General features: G+C 38.0%; 1 protein-coding gene across 3 annotated transcripts in view; it reads left to right on the plus strand.

Moving 5' to 3' along the window:
* The window catches only part of HMCN1 (hemicentin 1), a 492489-nt gene that overhangs the window by 434226 nt on the left and 36689 nt on the right, over positions 1-21574 (plus strand). For all 3 annotated transcript variants that reach the window (XM_021102638.1, XM_021102639.1, XM_021102640.1), the window contains 8 exons: positions 5031-5201; positions 5361-5531; positions 6114-6284; positions 6454-6624; positions 9708-9857; positions 10149-10286; positions 11689-11810; positions 12436-12673. In XM_021102638.1, coding sequence (XP_020958297.1) covers positions 5031-5201; positions 5361-5531; positions 6114-6284; positions 6454-6624; positions 9708-9857; positions 10149-10286; positions 11689-11810; positions 12436-12673 — 1332 coding nt within the window. The remainder of the gene's footprint in view (positions 1-5030; positions 5202-5360; positions 5532-6113; positions 6285-6453; positions 6625-9707; positions 9858-10148; positions 10287-11688; positions 11811-12435; positions 12674-21574) is intronic.

Raw genomic sequence — 21574 nt, forward strand, 5'->3', positions numbered from 1 at the left:
GCATTCTCTTTTTTCTTGGTTAGCCTGGCTAAAGGCTTATTGATTTTACTGATCTTTTCAAAGAACCAGCTTGGGGGTTCATTGATTTTTACTATTGATTTCCTATTTTTAATTTCACTGTTTTCTGCTCTAATTCTTACTGTTTTTTTCTTCTTACTTTGGACTTCATTTACTCTTCCTTTTCTAGTTTCCTAATGTGGAAATTTAGATAACTTATTTTAGATGTTCTTTTTTTTTAACCTTTTATTTATTTTTTCTACTGTACAGCATGGTGACCCAGTTGCACATACATGTATATATTCTTTTTAGATGTTCTTTTCTAATATATGCATTCAATGCTAGGAATTTCCCTCTAAGCAATACTTTTACTGCCGCCCACAAATTTTGACAAGTTGTGCTTTCATTTTCATTTAATTCAAAACATTTTTACTGTCTTGAGGTTTTTTTCCTTTGACCCATTATTTAGATGTGCGTTGTTAATCTCCATGTATTTAGGGGTTTTGAAGTTATCTTTCTGTTACTGATGTCTAGCTTGATTCCATTGTGGTCTGAGAGCAGACATTACGTGATTTCTGCTCTTTTAAATTTGTTAAAGTGTGTCTTATAGCGCAGAATGTGGTACACCTTAGTGAATGTTCCATGTAAGCTTGAGAAGAATGTGTAGTCTGCTGTTGTTGAATGAAGAAGCCTACAGATGTTAACTGTATCCAGTTCATCTACGGTATTGTTGAGTTCAGTCATTTCCTTATTGATTTTCTGCCTGCTGATCTGTCCATCTCTGATAAAGGGATGTTGGAGGCTCTGTCTATGATGGCAGATTCATCCATTTCTCTTCGCAATTCTATTATTTTTTTCCTTATGTAGTTTGATGAGATTTTCTTTTAGCAAAAATTTATGCTTGAAATATCCAATGTATAGAAAAGTTGCGAGAATAACACAAAGAACTTTTCTATATCTTTACCCAGATTCACCAATTGTGTGTTTCCTAAGTCAAGAACATTCTCTTTCATAAACACAACAGTTATCAAGAAATTTAACCTTGACACAATACTATTATAAATCTTATTATCTAATCCACAGTCCACAAATCTTATTAGTTGTCCTAGTCCTATATAGCTTCATAACTTTTTTATTCTGAGATGCAGTCCAGGATCCCACTTGCCTTTATGTGCCATATCTCTTTAGTCTCATTCAATTGGAACAATTCCTTAGTCCCTTTTTGCCTTATATGGCCTTAAACATTTTAAGTGTACATCCAAACATTTTATAAAGGAGTTTTCCATTTAGATGTGTCTGATACTTTTTCTTGATTAGAAAGATCACAGAAATGATTTTGTGTCCTTCTCAGTGCCTCAGATGGCACGTGATATCAGAAGTTGTCCCCAACTGGTGATGGTAACTTTGTTCCCTTGTTTACACTGGTGTCCTCCGCTGTGGAGTTACCTTTGTCATGAACAAGTATTTTGTACGTAAACATCTTATTTCTTACCCATCTTTGACCTCCTAGTTTAGTATGTATTTGTGATTCTTGCTCAAAGCAATTATTGCTATGATCTTAGTTATTTCTAATTCCATCAGATCTCCTGTGTCTACTGTTGGCTTTCTATTGTAAGGAAGAACGTTTCTTTCTCTTTTTCCTTTTTTTTTTTTTTTTTTTTTTTGAGTTTTATCAGTAAGGTCTCAAATGTAATTTCATTCAGTCGCTTATAATGCACAAGCGTCACCATTTATTGTGATGCATAAACTGTCCTAGATTTGGTTAGTGGAGATCCCTAAGGGATCTTCAGTGTCCTCTTGACATGTCCCTATCATTCCTTGAAGACATCTACTCTCTGGTAAAAAAAATTGATATTTCAGACCTATCTTGTCCTCCCCCAGTGGGAGGATATTTCTAAATTGCCAATCCTCCCTCTAAAAAAGATTGATACCAATTTTCTACTGTACAGCATGGTGACCCAGTCACACATACATGTATACATTCTTTTTTCTCACATTATCATAAGTGACCAGACATGGTTCCCAGTGCTACACAGCAGGATCTCATTGCTAATCCATTCCAAAGGCAATAGTCTGCATCTATTAACCCCAAGCACTCCTTGCTCCTCCCCCTTGGCAACGCCAAGTCTATTCTCCAAGTCCATGATTTTCTTTTCTGTGGATAGGTTCATTTGTGCCATATATTGGATTCCAGATGTAAGTGATATGGTAACAGTATTTGTCTTTCTCTGACTTACTTCACTCAGTATAAGAGATCCATCCATGTTGCTGCAAATGACACTATCTTGTTCTTTTTTATGGCTGAGTAGTATTCCATTGTGTATATATCACATCTTCCTAATCCAATCATCTGTCAATGGACATTTGGGTTGTTTCCATGTCTTGACTCTTGTGAATAGTGCTACAATGAACATGTGGGTGCGTGTGTCTTTTTCAAGGAAAGTTTTGTCTGAATAAATGCCCAAGAGTGAGACTGCTAGCTATAATGGTAAAAAATAAAAATCATAAGAAAATAAATACTAAAAAAAGATTGGTATCTTCTGAGGTAGGACTCCTGATGCCATTTGAGTCATGGTCATAAAAAAGGTTTTGTTATAAAGAATGAGCTTTTTTAAAGTATCTTCTTGAAAACCACTGAGAACTTTGAGGAATGACACTACTAGCTCAGAACTGGCACTCACTATGTGTCTTAATACTGTTCCAAGCACTTTTCACCTGTCAACTCATTATTCCTCATGCCCATCCTAATAAGGGAGTCTCTTTTCTTATCCAGTATGGCAGATGATGAAATGAGGCACACAGACTCAAGTCACTTGTCTAGGACTGCACAGCTAATAAGGGCAGAGCTGGTTATTCAGGCCCAGGGCATCTGTTCCTGAGTCCCCACTCTTGGGCACCATGCTGTACTTCCTTTCCAAAGTCACAACTACAATGTAGTGTAACAACAAACTCATCTAATACATTTTATTTTTTTAATGTACTAATTAATTCCTTCATAGCTGTTTTCTTTTGTATTATTTAGATACTGTGATGTTTTAGGCATTCTCTGTTTTATATTGTCATTTTCTTTTCTTTGTTCTTGCCATCCTTCCATTCACCTAAAAGAACATTTCAACTCATGACATTTTATGTCATGAAGTTCATTCTGGTTAGGGTTTCCTATATTGATTTTAAAAAAATTCAAAGAATCCTTCAGCTGAAAATCTATTTACATGTAATAGAAATTACACAAATAACAAATGAATAAATATCACCCAGTTGTCATCTTCCAATAAAAAGTGCAGGTATAAGAGTTCTCTTGTGGTACAGAGGGTTAAGGAGACGGTGTTGTCACTGCAGTGGCTTGGGTTGTTGCTGTGGCATAGGTTCAGTCTCTGGCCCAGGAACTTCTATATGCCACAGGTACAGCCAAAAAAAAAAAAAAAAAAGTCATGTATCATGAGGCTTTATATGGTAAGAGATACAGGCTTTTGTTAACCAAACAGCCTTAAAAATAGAACATATTAAAATAATTGTGAAAGAATTTTTGAAATCCTGTAGTTCATATACAAGGTCTATGAGCCTTAGTAAACTGAATTAAAGAAGTAGTCTTCAGTAATTCTTCTTTCCTTTTAAGTTTAGTCAAATGATTTTCAGTGCAAATTATTGTCAGCTGAAATAAATTTGTGTGGCTTGTGTTTCCTGTGCCTACAAAGTACAAAACTACTTAGTCAATTCAATTAGAAAACAGTTAATTAAAAGAAAATTCAAGATTTTTGGGGGGGTTTGTTTGGGTTTTTTTTTTTTTTTTCTTTTGTCCTTTTTAGAGCCATACCCATGGCATATGGAGGTTCCCAGGCTAGGGGTCTAATGAGAGCTGTAGCTGCCGGCCTATGCCAGAGCCACAGCAACACCAGATCCAAGCTGCGTCTGAGACCTACACCACAGCTCACGGCAACACCAGATCCTTAACCCACTGAGTGAGGCCAGGGATCGACCTGGCAACCTCAGGGTTCCCAGTTGGATTAGTTTCCACTGCGCCACGATGGGAACTCCTGAAAATTCAAGATGTTTTAAAGCATTTTCTAAACAGAGCAATCAAATGATAATTTCATTACTTGTTTTTCAATTTATTCTTACAGGTTGTGTTAAAAGAATATTTACACACAGATCTTAAGGCCCTACGGTTTATATCTGTGTCAAACCTAATGACCACAACAGCAAACTTTTTGAGCCCCATATCTACAAAATACCCTTCAACAAAAACATGACCTGATACTGACTTATACATAAAAGAAACCATCATGTTTATTCTCAGCCCTGCACCTGGTTTTTCCAGGAAACATAAGGTTTTTCCAGGCTTGTGGTCAGATGGTGTCATATGTTACTTACCAAAAGGAAAGCCTTAATATCATTCCTTGGAAACTACTGGTCAGTTTTTTCTGTTGTTTAGGAAGCAGGTGAGTGTGTTATTTAGAACTTTTAATTCATGAACATTATGTAATGGGGAAAATTTTTTCAAAGTGTTACAAGTGTGCAAATCTCATGCTGTTGAAAGATCCAAGTAGATGTTTAAACATGAAGCTGAATCAGGGCTAAAGATGTGGTCTTGCGGCTTGAGGTCCAAGAGGCATTTGTGTCATCTGCAATTGCACCTAGATTTGTTACTTAGCTTTGCTTCTTAGCTTCTGGTCCCTTCCTCTTCCCCAGAACAGAGAGTACAAATACTTAGCTAGGGTTTGTAAGTTCATATCTTGTTTATGTGTAGTAGTTCAATTAAATTCAATTTTAGTAAAATAGCCCCTTTGGATAATTTTAAGGCTTTATTTTGGCATTAGGTAGCTTTCTGAATTTCCCTATAGACATTAATTCTCATGAAAAGTCTAACCAGGAGGGCAAAGGAAGAACATCATGGATTAAGTTTCCTTTGGTTCAGGTTCAATTATTTTAGATTCAGGGTTAATTTAACTCATCACTGAGTTATTTGTATAATTTTGTTTTTTTAACAAACGTGGTTCTGTGCCTTGAAACTCTGTCTCTTGGGATGTCTATAGTTCATGGAGCATGGAGCACTTGGCAGCCGTGGGGTACATGCAGTGCAAGTTGTGGGAAAGGTACCCAGACAAGAACAAGACTGTGCAATAACCCACCACCATCATTTGATGGCTCCTACTGTGATGGAACAGAAACACAGATGCAAGTTTGCAACGAAAGACACTGCCCAAGTAAGAGAAGTGTAGTATTTGTACTCTTGATAAATTAACATCTAGGGAGGAAGTCAGTCAGAATGTCAATAAGAGCATCATTCAACCTATCAAAAAATGAGGGTTTCATCTGCTAATTTTTATGTAGTAACAGAGCACATGTATTTTTCTTCAATCTAGTTGATGGCAAGTGGACCACTTGGAGCAGCTGGAGTGCCTGCACTGTGTCCTGTGGAGGAGGCGCCAGACAGAGAACAAGGGACTGCTCCGATCCTGCTCCCCAGTATGGAGGCAACAAATGCGAAGGGAGTGATGTCCAGAGCGACTTTTGCAATAGTGACTCTTGTCCAAGTGAGTGTTGGAAATATGAGTCAACATCATACTTTCCTCCAGTTTCATTATGGCCTAAAGTCCTTAACGTCATAAAAGTCTGTTACTCAACTGGTCTGTCTTTGGTTTAGGATATCAAAATGTTGCCTTGTTGCTGTTGTGTCTGTATAATACCATAGATGTCACTGATTTATATGGGCAGGGGCTGTATCTGTTTCCTGTGCTCTGAAGGACCAGCTGCACAGTGCAAGGGCCAAGGCACCCTTCCATGCTAACTGTTAAGGACGTTGATTCCTTTACGCGGGCAAGAGGTGGCTCTCTGCCTTCGTCACTAGGCTGGATTTTTAGACCCCACTAACATCTAAATTTACTTTATCCTTCAGTTCCAGGAATAGTCCTACACTCAATAATTATAGGTTAAATGGAACTGCAGTCACTAGAATGTGTACCCAGTTTCTTGTCAAAACAACAGCCAAACAACCTGCCTTTGGAAGTTGCCTATTTATAGATCTGTGTGTTTCTTTTCAGCTCCTGGGGAGGACCTTTCCATACCTTTTAGATGAATGGCCTTGTTTAGCACTTCTCCGATGTTCTGTGTTGTAGCTCACGGTAACTGGAGTCCTTGGAGTGGCTGGGGAACATGCAGTCGGACGTGTAACGGAGGGCAGATGCGGCGGTACCGCACGTGTGATAACCCTCGTCCCTCCAATGGAGGCAGAGCTTGTGGGGGCCCAGACTCCCAGATCCAGAGATGCAACACTGACCTGTGTCCTGGTGAGCTTCCCGACTCCCGGCAGGAGGACAAGTAAATCATTTCCTTTAGTGCTCATTGTAGCAGCCCCATCATTCAGATCTTAAAATGAAAGTTTTATAGGCAGGGTCACTCCAGGCAGAGATTTGAAAACTTACTTGTTAATCTTGACCATTCTCTCCTTGTTCACAGTGGATGGAAGCTGGGGAAGCTGGCAGAGTTGGAGCTGGTGTTCTGCCTCTTGTGGAGGTGGTGAAAAGACTCGAAAACGGCTGTGCAACAATCCGGTACCATCCAAAAGTGGTCGCCCCTGCCCAGGGGATGCTACTCAGGTATCCAGATGCAATATACAAGCATGCCCAGGTAAGCAACTAAGTTAGACTTTAGCAGGACCGCATGTCTAGCCTTCCTACAAATTAAAAAAAGGTGTCTCTCTGAGCCCTTAAATTATAAAAACAGTGCCAACTTTAGGAGGAACTAGGGAAAAGGCACTTCTTCCCCTTTTAGGTGCAGCTCTATATCAAAGCCTGTCCTGAATTTTAGCTTCTCCTTGCCCTCTTCCAGGCTCCTTTGTAAAAGGATATAGTCAGCACAGCTGTAAATAGTAGTCCTGGGCTTGAGGGGTAAGAGGGTGTGGAAGAGCAGGAAAGCCAGGCTGAGACTCCAGGCTGAAAATTGAGGGTGGGGCAGAAACTGAAAATCTAATAGAAATACACAATTGGAGGCTATTCTTTCATAGATGGGAATACAGATTATATGTGCATAGAAAGTAAAACTGGGCAAAATTCAGCTCAAGAAAAAAGATTAGGGGGAGTTCAGCTACCATAATCCAAGTCGTGCAAATAGCTGGATATTATTATCAGTGATGCAAAAGTTCAGAAGGAACAGAGTCAGAATTCTAGAACACGTGGACCTTAGAGTTTATTGGAGGCATAAGAAATGGCGATTTAATACTAAGGGTACTTATCTCAAAGGTTAGACTTCCTAAGGGTGTAAGAAAACCAACAAGAATATTTTCACATTGTTGAAGTATTAAGATACCATTGGACTTTCCCAAGCTTTGAGGTGGCTTCAGAAATAAAATATCCCTGAAAATCAAGAAGGCCCATTTGGTAGAAAGAGAGAAAGGAATTACATGAAAAGAGAAGATCTTGGTAAGCTGAAAAGGCAAGGATCTATCCATCAAACATGCAACACATCTTCTCACTTTATCACCGAATACCAAGGATGTTGAGGCTCTAACATGTAGAAATGGTGATAGGTCTCATTTCAGTGGAGGCATTTTGCGGCTTGACCTCTCCAAGTACCAGGGCCTCAGGGACAGAAGAAAGTAAATGGGCAGACAATTTGGATTAGCATCTGGCAGAAAGTTTTGAGGATCCCAAGTAGGTAGGCAGAACTAGGAGATGATTGGGGAGCCCTGGGGTTCAAGTTCCTCTGTGAGACTAGAGAATCAAGGCGAAAATGAGAGGCTACACTTACTAGTGATGACCCGCAGAAATGGGAAATTAGTGATCCCTCTACCCTTCTTGGGACTAAGGATAAGAACCCAAAGGGCCAACCAGGTCCCGCCTGGTCCTGCCATCTACTTTCCTGCATCATCTTGCTGCATGGTTACAATCACCCACTAGGCTCTACTTTTGCTTTCTCACATGTGACAAGTCACACCCCCCAGGAAATTGACACATGCTATTTCTTCCCAGAATACCCTTCTCCTGCCTTCCTTGCCTTAGCTAGGACCTAAACCTTCTTCAGATCTTCAATCTGTTTTTACCTCCTCAGACTTTCCTGGGTCATAACTATCTATTAGTACATTTCATTTATCCATTTCTCTGTGGAATGTAATTAATGTCTGCTCCTGTATTCAGACATAACTTCTATGAAGGCAAGCCTCCTGTCTTTTTCTTTCTTACCATTGTGTCCTCAGTTCTTGATGAATAAATGAATATAGTCCAGAACATGAAGGCTGAATCAATGTGAAAAAAAAAAGGTTTTCTCTCATTAGTAAAGTAATGCAAACTAAAATGGTGGAACACTCTACCTATTGACTTTTCTCAGATGGAATACAACTGTATTTCTCCCTGGTATGTAATACATGATAACAATATCTGAAACACCTAGTGTTTTAAAATATAGTCACTTAAAAGACATCAAATATAGTCACTTAAAAGACATCAAATACATGATAACAATATCTGAAACACCTAGTGTTTTAAAATATAGTCACTTAAAAGACATCAAAAAATTTAACTGGAGTTCCCATCGTGGCGCAGTGGTTAACGAATCCGACTAGGAACCATGAGGTTGCGGGTTCGGTCCCTGCCCTTGCTCAGTGGGTTAACGATCCGGCGTTGCCGTGAGCTGTGGTGTAGGTTGCAGACGCGGCTCGGATCCCGAGTTGCTGTGGCTCTGGCGTAGGCCTGTGGCTACAGCTCCGATTAGACCCCTAGCCTGGTAACCTCCATATGCCGAGGGAGCGGCCCAAGAAATAGCAAAAAGACCAAAAAAAAAAAAAAAAAAAAATTTAACTATTAGCTTCTTCCCATTATGCTTCCCTCTCTTGTCAAAGCATGCACTCATTAACCACCAATTCTGTGTCCACAACCAATAATTGTGTTGAAGAATGGAAAGAAGGCATGATTGTTTTTCAGTGCAGTTGCCTTCATGTGATTTTTGCAACAATGTTAAAGGACATTATTCGTCTCAGATTTTCCTCAAGTTAAACATTTTCCCATGTAGATGTCACATGAAGAACTTGGTAAGCCCTTGATCGGAAACCCAAGACTGGACAATAACCCTTAGAAACTTCACATGTGTACTGACAGTGACCAGTAACAAGGCTTTGGGGCTATTTTGTTGGTGATCTCTCCTTTCCCTCCATATTCTCATGAAGGAAGCAATAGATAAAGGAATATGGGTTTTGATAACAAGCAGATCCGTGTTCATTTCCTCATTCCACTGCCTCCTAGCATATGTAATCATGGGAAAATTGCAGGATTTCTCTGAACTTTATTTTCCCAGTCAGCAACCATGGGTATTTAAAACTACTGTATAGGATTTCTGCTAGAATGTAAAGAGTTAATGCATATTAAGTGCTTCCTATATAGCTCATGATATGCACAATCAACTCAATAATATCATCATTTTCATCACTATCAACAAACAAATAATTTAGTTTGGCTTTGGGACAGGGCACTGAGAGAATTCTTTGGGTTGTGGTGTACGTAGACTGGAAGGATCCTAGATTGATGTGGGGTGCTGAGTGTTACATGGGAGTAAAATGTTTTGAAAGCTTATTTATTTCACTCTTGAATTCAGATGTCATATGATGTTTTAAATCTTTGAGAGAAGATTTATAGCAGCTTTGAACACTAGCCTCCTTCTCTCCCATGTAATGTTGATGAAACTGCTTCCTTATCCAAGAATGTTTTTTCTTCCCCCAATAGGTGGTCCCCAGCGAGCCAGAGGAAGTGTTATTGGAAGTATTAATGATGTTGAATTTGGAATTGCTTTCCTTAATGCCACAGTAGCAGATAGCCCAAACTCTGATACTAGAGTAATACATGCCAAAATTACCAATGTACCTCGAAGTCTTGGTAAGTCTCTTTGCTTATAAGCCTCTTTTTAAAACCGTACTATGCTTCTTCACCTTAAGTCTCCACCTAAAATTTCTAGAGGATACTGCTACTTAATAAACAGTATAATAGTCCCTAGTTTTATCCCAGTGGTAAACTCTTAAGTACACATGAGAAGCTATTTTGCTGTTATTCGAGTTCATTTAATGTTTGTCCTTCTGAATAACATGCTGTGAATAATAATAATGGACTGTAAATATTTTGCTTTGTTATTTATTCCTTTTTCTCTGTTATTAATTCCTTTTTCTCTAGGTCCAGCAATGAGAAAGATAGTTTCTATTCTAAATCCAATTTATTGGACAACAGCAAAGGAAATAGGAGAGGCAGTCAATGGCTTTACCCTCACCAATGCAGTCTTCAAGAGAGAAACCCAAGTGGAATTTGCAACTGGTTAGTGCCAGATGAACTTACTATTCTTTTACTATTAAAAAGTACAATCACTGTAAAGCTTGGTGGTTAAGAAAAAATACATTATATGTTCCCACAGAGGATAATTTCAAGTTTTCATGCCATCTTATCATAAATCATATAAAAGCAAGTTTACATTTCCCTCTAAATTTTACTGATATGAGTCTATAAGGCCATGTGACTTTGAACAGTATAGTGATTTTTAGAGCTTATCTTTCCTGTATATTTTCTCTTTAAATCCTTAGAGAGTATTATGAAGGCCAAACAGAGCAAAAGTTGTCATCGCTATTAATTAAAGATCTTTGTCAGAGTTCCCGTCCTGGCTTGGTGGTTAACGAATCTGACTGGGAACCATGAGGTTGCAGGTTCGATCCCTGGCCTTGCTCAGTGGGTTAGGGATCCGGCGTTGCCGTGAGCTGTGGTGTAGGTTGCAGACGCGGCTCAGGTCCCACGTTACTGTGTCTCTGGCGTAGGCCGGTGCTTATGGCTCCGATTGGACCCCTAGCCTGGGAACCTCCATATGCCGCAGGAGCAGCCCTAGAAAAGGCAAAAAAGACCTTTGTCTATGAACCTGAGATTCAATAAGGATACCTTATAGGGATTTTTTTCAATCAAAAAGTGGGAATAGGAGTTTCCTTCGTGGCTCAGTGGTAACGAACCCAACTAGTATCCATGAAGACACAGATTCAATCCCTGGCCTCACTCAGTGGGTTAAGGATCCAGCATTGCTGTGACTGTGGTGTAGGCCAGCAGCAACAGCTCCAATTCAGCCCCTAGACTGGGAACCTCCATATACTGTTGGTGGACCTAAAAAGACCAAAAAAGAAAAAGAAAAAAGTGGGAATAAAAACAAGCAAATCTAAGGACTTTTTGTTTTATCCTTAGTCTTAAGGATATGTATTAGCAATTCACGGCCCTTTCCAAGTGCACATTTTCATAGGCCTCCATTTCAAGCATCTCTGAAGGTGATCAGCCTCAACGGCAGTGATTTTTAAGGACAAAGGTCTGAGGGAGCTTTAGTCAGCCCAGAAGATACGTGGGTCTCTGGATGGCAATTCATTTACTAAGATGCCTCTCTGCTATTTCTTAAAGCACAGGAAAGATGCCTTCTTTTTGCTTGTCAGACAAAAGTGTGGGATCCTTCACATAATCATATGTGACATTTTTGCCACATCAAAAGAGATTTTAGGATAAACTTAATTCAGTAAACCTAAGTCTTTAATTTGAGGACTAAGTACTAATTTAATTCTCTTATGATCTGTGTTTAATCAAGTTTGAAGTGATATGTAAATCAAGCTGAACTGGTATGTAAAGTAAATCTGCTCTGTGCTTACCCGAACCATCTATTTCCTTGCTGTTGAAATGAGTGAACTGTCATTCTTAGGAGAAATCTTGAGAATGACTCATATTGCCCGGGGCTTGGATTCCGATGGTGCTTTGCTACTAGACGTGGTTGTGAGTGGCTATGTCCTGCAACTGCAGTCACCTGCTGAAGTCACTGTGAAGGTAAAATGTTCAGATAACATGCCTTCCCTGTGCATTGGAGGAATGCTAAGAGTAGGAGTCAAAGATCAGAAAAAGAGCATAGAAATCTTGTGCAGTTTCCCTTGTTCGCTTTGGGGAATAAATGTCTAAACCAACCATAGACATGGCTATCTGGTCTCTGTTGAAAAATCCTTAGGGACAAGGCTTTAGAAGCTCTCAGTAGTTTTATTACCCTGTGAACCAAGGTCACAGCTGTGTTGATTTAAGCCACGTATATCATTTTCTATAGACAAAGAGAAAAGACCCTCTGACATAAAAGTTTTTGTATGCCATCCATAAAAGTATTCCAGAAATTAAAGATGAATAACAATCACCCTTTCGAATTTTTCTTTACTCCTGACCTACAACTCTGAATTCCTTATTAAACTCTAATTTAAGACACCAAAATTATGCAACTAAGGCAGTTACCATTATGTTCAAACTCTATTTCCAAAACACTACTGTGCAATTATAATTTAGAATTATGTATTTTTAGTCACTAAGCCTTTTTTTTTTCTTTTAACCTCATTCTACATGATGTCATAGTACCTTCAAGGAAAAAAAACATGGTGAGCCATACTGATCCTCAAATCCATATTGTTCCTAGGATTACACAGAGGACTACATTCAAATAGGTCCTGGGCAGCTATATGCCTACTCAACCCGGCTCTTCACCATTGACGGCATCAGCATCCCGTACACATGGAACCACACCGTTTTCTATGATCAGGCACAGGGAAGAATGCCATTCTTGGTAGAAACACTTCATGCATCATCTGTGGAATCTGACTACAACCAGTTAGAAGAGACCTTGGGTTTTAAAATCCATGCTTCAATTTCCAAAGGTAACTTGGTTAAAGGAAAATCCAGATCTTTATGCGGTCCAGTCCTTTCTTGTTTTTGTTATTGTTGTTGTTTGTTTTTAGGGCCACACCTGCAGCGTGTGGAAGTTCCCAGTTGAGAGGTCCAATTGGAGCTGCAGCTGCTGGCCTACACCACAGTCACAGCAGTGCGGGATACAAGCTGCTACACCAGGCCTCTGCAACCTACGCCAGAGCTCACAGCAATGCCAGATCTTTTACCTACTGAGTGAGGCCAGGGATCGAACCCACGTTCCTCATGGATACTAGCTGGGTTCCTAACCGGCTGTGCCACAATGGGAATTCCCTGTCCAGTCCTTTCTAAAGTGGTAAAAGAAATGCACCGACGCCATTCAGAATAGACTGAACATCACGTTATCAGGTTTTTCATGTGTTTTAGCTATGTTTTGTGATGGGTAAAGCCCATCCAGTTGGCATTCTAGTGCATTCAGTTTGCTAATGTGCTTCTTCATGTCGCATGGTGGAGTTATTACTGTCCCAGCCTAAAGACAGAAAAATTTTAAAATATATCCTGTATCAATGATTTTTCTTTGGATAATAAGGTGCATTTGTTCTTCCTCTGAATCTTCTGTTTGATAAGAAATTTTTTAAATTCCTGAAACATGACGCAAAGATGTGTCTTAAGAGAGTCCAAAAAAAAGTTTCTCTATTTTAAAAGCAGCTTTTAAAAACTGGGGAGCAATCATCAGAATTCCAAACTGTCATTTATTGTTCTTGGAAATTATCACTTTTGAACTGCTTTCCCTTGATGTCAGCAGTCACCCTGTGCTGTGTGGCTGTTCTTTGATGTCTAGACCCTGAGATTTCCTGTTCAGTCGTAAGAGGCACCACAACAGTTAGCATTCCATATCTCATGGGGTTTTGATTTTTGGAGATAACTGCATGTAGTTATGTTACAGACACTAAATGTTTGAATGATAGTAACTTTGAACTTTGGGCTCCTATGAGCTTGTTTAAAATGATTCAGAATCATTTGTGAGTGTATCTTGTGAATGTGTGTTTCGCTTTATGGTGGCTTTCCTAAAATAGATCCAAGTAGTTTTTTGTTGTTGTTGTTGTTTTGGTTTTTAGGGCCGAACCTGTGGCGTATGGAAATTCCCAGGCCAGGGGTTAAATCAGAGCTACCGCTGCCGACCGACACCACAGCTCATAGCAATGCTGGATCCTTCACCCTCTGAGCAAGGCAGGGATAGAATCCACCTCCTCATGGATGCTAGTTGGGCTCATTACCGCTGAGCCATGATAGGAAGTCGCCAAGTAAATTTCAACCAGCTCAACACATACACTAAAAATTCATTTTCACTGTTTACTCTTGCTTTCATTGCTTAGTTGTGCGTGGGACTGTTTTTGTCAACACCTGTCCAAACTACTTCATCAAATTTGAGGTAGTAATATAGGAGTACATTCACATTTTGGGGGCTAATCACAGATTTCTGGAGCCTCGCAGCCAGAGGAGCCTGTAGCCCCCACACCTTCTCCACCTACATGTTGCCACCATCGCCTCATTTTACTCTTGTCTTGCATGTTAAGGTAACTTGGACAAAAGAAAAGAGATACTAAAATGAATAGTTATATTTCCTTTTCCCCAGTAACACCTACTCTTCCTATGGAACCTGTTTCTACTTTTTCCAGTGCTCCTTACAATTTTTTAAAAGATAATTTGGCACAAGACTATAAAATCAATTTATGTCATCTAGGACTAAAGGAATTAAAATGACTTTTGAAAAGTCACATACACTTTGACGCAACATGTGAGTCCTTTTAAACCAAAAATTGCTTGAAGGTCTTTATGATTTCTATAAGGGTGTTGTTGGGGTATTTGGGGTCCCAGAATAGAAGGAAACACACTATAGGACATTTAAAACTCCTTGCTATCCTTGGATACTATGATTCTGTTAATTACGTCTGATATATATGCCCACTGGTGGTGGTTGTTCCTATGAATTTCGAGAATTGTGTACCTGCAATTTCTTTTTAAGTGACCACCAGGGGGCAAGCTTGCCTTCTTAATTGCTTAACCAGCTTGTTTTTCTTTGTTGGGTCTAGACTATGTAGCACTATGGTTACAATGCAATTAGAACCACCTAGAGAGTTTGATTGAAAGTTCAGAATTCTAGGCACAAATATTTTTGTCTAAGATAGGGCCTTGGAGTATATGTATTTTTTAACACAGCCCCTAAATAATGCTATTGTATCTGGTCTAGTATTTGGAAAGTACCTGTCAAGACAATTCATAAATACAAATCCATATAATTTTATATCTTTAAAGTCAAATTAATTTATTTTTAGAATTATAAAATATTCATATTTAACAAGTCAATGAGAAGGTATCAGGAACAATAAAGGAAAAGATAAATTTATATATAAAATTTTTGAAATTTTATGAGAGAAAAAATAAGTTTAAACTAATTGCATTAGATGCTATGGACAACTATCATTAATTTTAGTATTTGTTCAAAACTTAAAAATCACTAAGAAAAAGACAAACACCCCAATAGAAAAAAATACATAAAGTCTGTGAATAGGAAATTCACAAAGGAAGAAACAATAATGACAAAATGAATGTGAGAAACTGTTTAGCCTCATTATTAAACAAATAAATGCAAATTAAAACAATTAGATATTATTTTCCAGTTATCATTGTCAGAGATTAAAAAACAAGATAACCACTCAGTATTAGAGAGGTATAGGAAAGAAGCACTTACTGCATGGCCAGCAGGGAAAGCAGTTCAGTATCAGTAGCCTTTCCAATGTCCACTTTTTTTTTAGTTATCTCATTCTAGGAGTCTGTCCTAAGAAAATCACAAAAAAAATGGCCTGTAGTAAATATCCTGAAGTAAGAAGAAAATTTGTAAATGATGGAACAACTGTGTGGTAAACTCTTAAACAATTATTATAATTTTAAAGGAATACTTAATTTATTCATTTAAAAATATCTGTTGAGTACCTACTGTGTACCAGACACTGTTCTGGGTATTGGCAATATAATTGTAAACAAGTGACAAGGAGACTATACTTGACATAACAATCATTGAAAAGAAGAACAACCAGAAGGAGAAGAAAGAAAACGCCTGAGAAAATTTTTGAAGAAATAAAAGCTGAAAACTTCCACAACATGGGAAGGAAACACTAATTTAAGTCCAGGAAGCACAGCAAGTCACATATAGGATAAACTCAAGGAGGAATACTCTGAGACATATATTAATCAAACTGACCAAAATTAAAGACAAAGAAGATACTCAAAGCAACTAGAGAAAAGCAACAAGTAACATACAAGAGAATCCCCATAAGGTTATCAGCTGATTTTTCATCAGAAACTCTGTAGGCCAGAAGGAAGTGGCATAATATATTCAAAGTGATAAAAGGAAAAACTTTCAACCAAGAATACTCTACCTAGCAAGGCTTTCATTCAGATTCTACGGAGAAATCAAAAGACAAACAAAAGCTTAAGACAGTTCAGCACCACCAAACCAGCTTTACAACAAATGCTAAAAGAAATTCTAAGCAGAAAAGAAAATGCCACAACTAGAAACAAGAAAATTACAAATGAGAAGCCTCACTGGTAAAAGCCAGCATTTAGTGAAGGGGGAGAAATCATCCACATATAAATATATCAAAACCAGCAATCAAGAAGAGATTATGATTGTAGGATATTGGAAAGGCATTTAGAATTAAGAGACTAGCAACTTAAAACAATTGTGTGCGTGTGTGTAGACTACTATATCAAAACCTCATGCTAACCACAAACCAAAAACCTACAGTAGAAACACACACAAATATGGAAAAGCAACCTAAATACAACACTAAAGATAGTCATCAAATCACAAGGGAAGAAAAAAGACAACAAAAATTCAAAACAATTAACAAATAGAAATAACATACATATCAATACCTTAAATGAAAATGGATTAAATGCTCCAATCAAAAGACACAGACTGGCTCAATGGATACAAAAATAAGACCTGTATATGTGCTGTCTACAAAAGACTAACTTCAGATCTGGAGACACAAATAAGACCTGTATATGTGCTATCTACAAAAGACTCACCTGAGATCTAGAGACACATACAAACTAAAAGTGAGAGGGTGGAAAAAGTATTTCAGACTAATGGGAATCAAAAGAAAGGTGGAGGAGCAATACTTGTTACAGACAAAATAGACTTTAAAGAAAGTAACAAGAGTCAAAGAAGGACACAGTATAATGATCACAGGATCAATTCAAGAAGATATAAAAATTATAAATATATTTGCACCCAACATAGGAGCACCTCAATATATAAGGCAAGTGCTAACTGCCAGAAAAGGAGAAATTTACATAATAATAGTGGGAGACTTTAACGTCCTATTTACATCAATGGACAGACCATCCAAACAGAAAAGCAGTAAGGAAGCCAGGCCTTAAATGACACATTAGACCAGATAGACTTAATTCATGTAACATTTCACCCAAAAGCAGCAGAATACACATTCTTCTCAGGTGCACATAGGACATTCTCTAGACTAGATCATATCTTGGCCCACAAATCAAGCTTCAGTAAATTTCAGAAAATTGAAATCATGCCAAGCATTTTTTTCCGACCACACTATAAAACTACTATAGTATAAGTTGACTTGAAGTCAACTACAAGAAAAAAAATCAAAAATACACAAATTCGTGGAGATTAAACAATATACTATTAAAAAACCAGTTGATCACTGAAGGAATCAAAAAAATACCTAAAGATAAATGAAAACAAAAACATGATGTTCCCAAATTTATGGGATGCAAAAAAAGTGGTTTAAGAGGCAAGTTTGTAGCAATCCAAGCTTACCTCAGGAAACGAGAAAAAACTCAAAAATAACCTGACCTTACAACTAAAGCAACTAGAGAAAGAAGAACAAACAAAACCCCAAGCAAGTAGAAGAAAAGAAATCATAAAGATCAGAGAAGAAATGAATGAAATAGAGATGAAAAAAACAACAGAAAAGATCAGTGACACTAAAACCTTGTTCTTTGAAAAGGTAAAAAAAAGTTGATAAAATCTTAGCCAGATGTATCAAGAAAAAGAAAAAGGAAACAGGCTCAAATGAAGAAAATTAAAAATGAAAATGGAAGTCAGTCGCATTTCTGTATACCAGCAATGAAATTAGAAAAGGAATACAAAAATACCGTTTAAAAATGCACCTCAAAAAAATCAAATACCTTGGAATACACCTGACCAAGAAGGTAAAGGATTTATATGCCAAGAACTATAAAACTTAAAGAAATTAAAGAAGATGTAAAGAAATGGAAAGATATTCCATGTTCATGGATTGGAAAAATCAATATTGTAAAAATGGCCATACTACCCAAAGCAATCTACAGATTCAATGCAATCCCTATCAAATTACCCATGACATTTTTCACAGAACTAGAACAATCCAAAAATTTATTTATTTATTTATTTTATTTTTTATTTTTTTGTCTTTTTGCTATTTCTTGGGCTGCTCCTGCAGCATATGGAGGTTCCCAGGCTAGGGGTCGAATCGGAGCTGTAACCACTAGCCTACACCAGAGCCACAGCAACACGGGATCCAAGCCGCATCTGCAACCTACACCACAGCTCACAGCAACGCCGGATCGTTAACCCACTGAGCAAGGGCAGGGACCGAACCCGCAACCTCATGGTTCCTAGTCAGATTCGTCAACCATTGCGCCACGACAGGAACTCCAAACAATCCAAAAATTCATATGGAACAACAAAAGACCCAGAATTGCCAAAGCAATCCTGAGAAACAAAAACAAAGCAGGGGGCATAACTTTCCCAGACTTCAGGCAATATTACAAAGCCGCAGTCATCAAAACAGTGTGGTACTGGTATCAAAACAGACAGACAGACCAATGGAACCGAAGAGAGAACCCAGAATAAACCCTGACACCTATGGTCAATTAATCGTTGACAAGGGAGGCAAGAACATAAAATGGGAAAAAGAAAGTCTATTCAGCAGGCATTGCTGGGAAACCTGGACAGCTGCATGCAAAGCAATGAAACTAGAACACACCCTCACACCATGCACAAAAATAAACTCCAAATGGCTGAAAGACTTCAATATACGACAGGACACCATCAAACTCCTAGAAGAGAACATAGGCAAAACACTCTCTGACATCAACATCATGAATATTTTCTCAGGTCAGTGTCCCAAAGCAATAGAAATTAGAGCACAAATAAACCCATGGGACCTAATCAAACTGAAAAGCTTTTGCACAGCAAAGGAAACCAAAAAGAAAACAAAAAGACAACTTACAGAATGGGAGAAAATAGTTTCAAATGATGCAATGGACAAGAGCTTAATCTCTAGAATATATAAGCAACTTATACAACCCAACAGCAAAAAAGCCAATCACCCAATGGAAAAATGGGCAAAAGACCTGAATAGACTGTTCTCCAAGGAAGATATACAGATGGCCAGCAAATACATGAAAAAATGCTCAACATCACTGATCATAAGAGAAATGCAAATCAAAACTACCATGAGATACCACCTCACACCAGTCAGAATGGCCATTATTAACAAGTCCACAAATAAGAAATACTGGAGGGGGTGTGAAGAAAAGGGAACCCTCCTGCACTGTTGGTGGGAATGTAAACTGGTACAGCCACTATGGAGAACAGTTTGGAGATACCTTAGAAATCTATACATGGAACTTCCATATGACCCCACAATCCCACTCTTGGGCATATATCCGGACAAAATGCTACTTAAAAGAGACACATGCACCCGCATGTTCATTGCAGCACTATTCACAATAGCCAGGACATGGAAACAATCCAAATGTCCATCAACAGAGGATTGGATTCGGAAGCTGTGGTGTATACACACAATGGAATACTACTCAGCCATAAAAAAGGATGACATAATGCCATTTGCAGCAACATGGATGGAACTAGAGACTCTCATACTGAGTGAAATGAGTCAGAAAGACAAAGACAAATACCATATGATATCACTTGTAACTGGAATCTAATATCCAGCACAAATGAACATCTTCACAGAAAAGAAAATCATGGACTTGCAGAATAGACTTGTGGCTGCCTGACGGGAGAGGAAGGGAGTGGGAGGTATTGGGAGCTTGGAGTTATCAGATACAACTTAGAATAGATTTACAAGGAGATCCTGCTGAGTAGCATTGAGAACTATTTCTAGATACTCATATTGCAACAGAACAAAGGGGGGAAAAATGTATACGTGCAAGAGTAACTTGATCCCCATGCTGTACAGTGGGAAAGTAAAATAAAATAAAAAGAAAATTAAAAATGAAAATGGAAAAGTTACAACAAACACCACAGAAATACAAAGGATCAAAAGAGACTTCCACAAATCTATACACCAATAAAATGGACAACTTAGAAGAAAAGGACAAATTCTTAGAAAGGTACAATCTTCAAATACTTAACCAGGAAGAAATTGAAAATACAAACATACCAATCAAAAATATTGAAATTGATTAAAAAATTTCCAAAACAATTAAAATCTAGGACCAGATGGCTCCATAAGCAACTTCTATCAAACATTTAGAAAAGAGTTAACACCTATCTGCCTGAAATTATTCCCAAAAAAATTGCAGAGGAAGGAACACTCTCAAACTCATTCCATGAAGCCACCATCCCTCTGATACTAAAACCAAAGATACCACAAAAAAAGAAAATCATTGGCCAGTATCATTGATGAAAATAGATGCAGAAATCCTCAACAAAATATTAGCAAACTGAATCCAACAATACATCAAAAGGATTATACACCATGAAAAAGTGAGATTTATCCCAGGGATACAAAGATTCTTCAATATCTGCTAATCAGTCAGTGTGATACATCACATTAACAAACTGAAGAATAGGAGTTCCCACTGTGGTTCAGCAGGTTATTGTCTCTTTAAGGAAGTGGATTCAATCCCTGGCCTTGTTCAGTGGGTTAAGGACCTGGCATTGCCAGATCACAGATGCAGCTCAGATCCAGTGTTGCCTTGGCTATGGCAAAGCCCTCAGCTGCATCTCCAATTCAACTCCTAGCCTGGGAAATTCATATGCCACAGACCATAAAAATAAAAAAATAAGAAACTGAAGAATAAAAACCATATGATCCTCTCAATAGATGCAGCAAAGGCTCTTGCCAAAATCCAACACATTTATAATAAAAAAACCCTGCATAAAGTGGACATAGAGGAAACATAATAGAGGCAATACATGACAAATCCACAGCTAATGTTATTCTCAACAGTGAAAATTGGAAAGCATTTCCTCTAATATCAGGAAAACAAGGATATCCACTCTCACCACTTTTAGTCAAGTAGTTTTATAAGTCCTAGCCATGGCAGTCAGAGAAGAAAAAGAATCCAAGTTGGAAAGGAAGTAAAACTGTCACTGTTTGCAGATGACATGGTACTACACATAGAAAATCCTAAAGACTCTACCAGAAAATTACTAGAGCTCATCAATGAATTTGGTAAAGTTGTAGATACAAAATTAATACATAAAAATCTCTTGCATTCCCATATTCTAACAACTCAAGATCAGAAAGAAAGAAACAATCCCATTTACCACTGCATCAAAGAGAATAACATACCTAGGAATAAACCTATCTAAAGAAATAAAAGCCCTATACTCTGAAAACTGTTAAGGCACTGATGAAGGAAAGCAAAGATAACACAAACAGATGAAAAGATATACCATGCTCTTGTATTAAAAAATCAATATTGTCAAAATGACTATACTATCCAAGACAGTCTACAGATTCAGTGCAATTCCTGTCAATTGTCAGTGGTATTTTTCACAAAACTAGAACAGAAACTTTTTAAATTTGTATGGAAACCCAAAAGACCCTAAATACCCAACGAAATCCTGAGAA

Source organism: Sus scrofa, chromosome 9 (genome assembly GCF_000003025.6).
Source record: "Sus scrofa isolate TJ Tabasco breed Duroc chromosome 9, Sscrofa11.1, whole genome shotgun sequence".
Classification (NCBI taxonomy): domain Eukaryota; kingdom Metazoa; phylum Chordata; class Mammalia; order Artiodactyla; family Suidae; genus Sus; species Sus scrofa.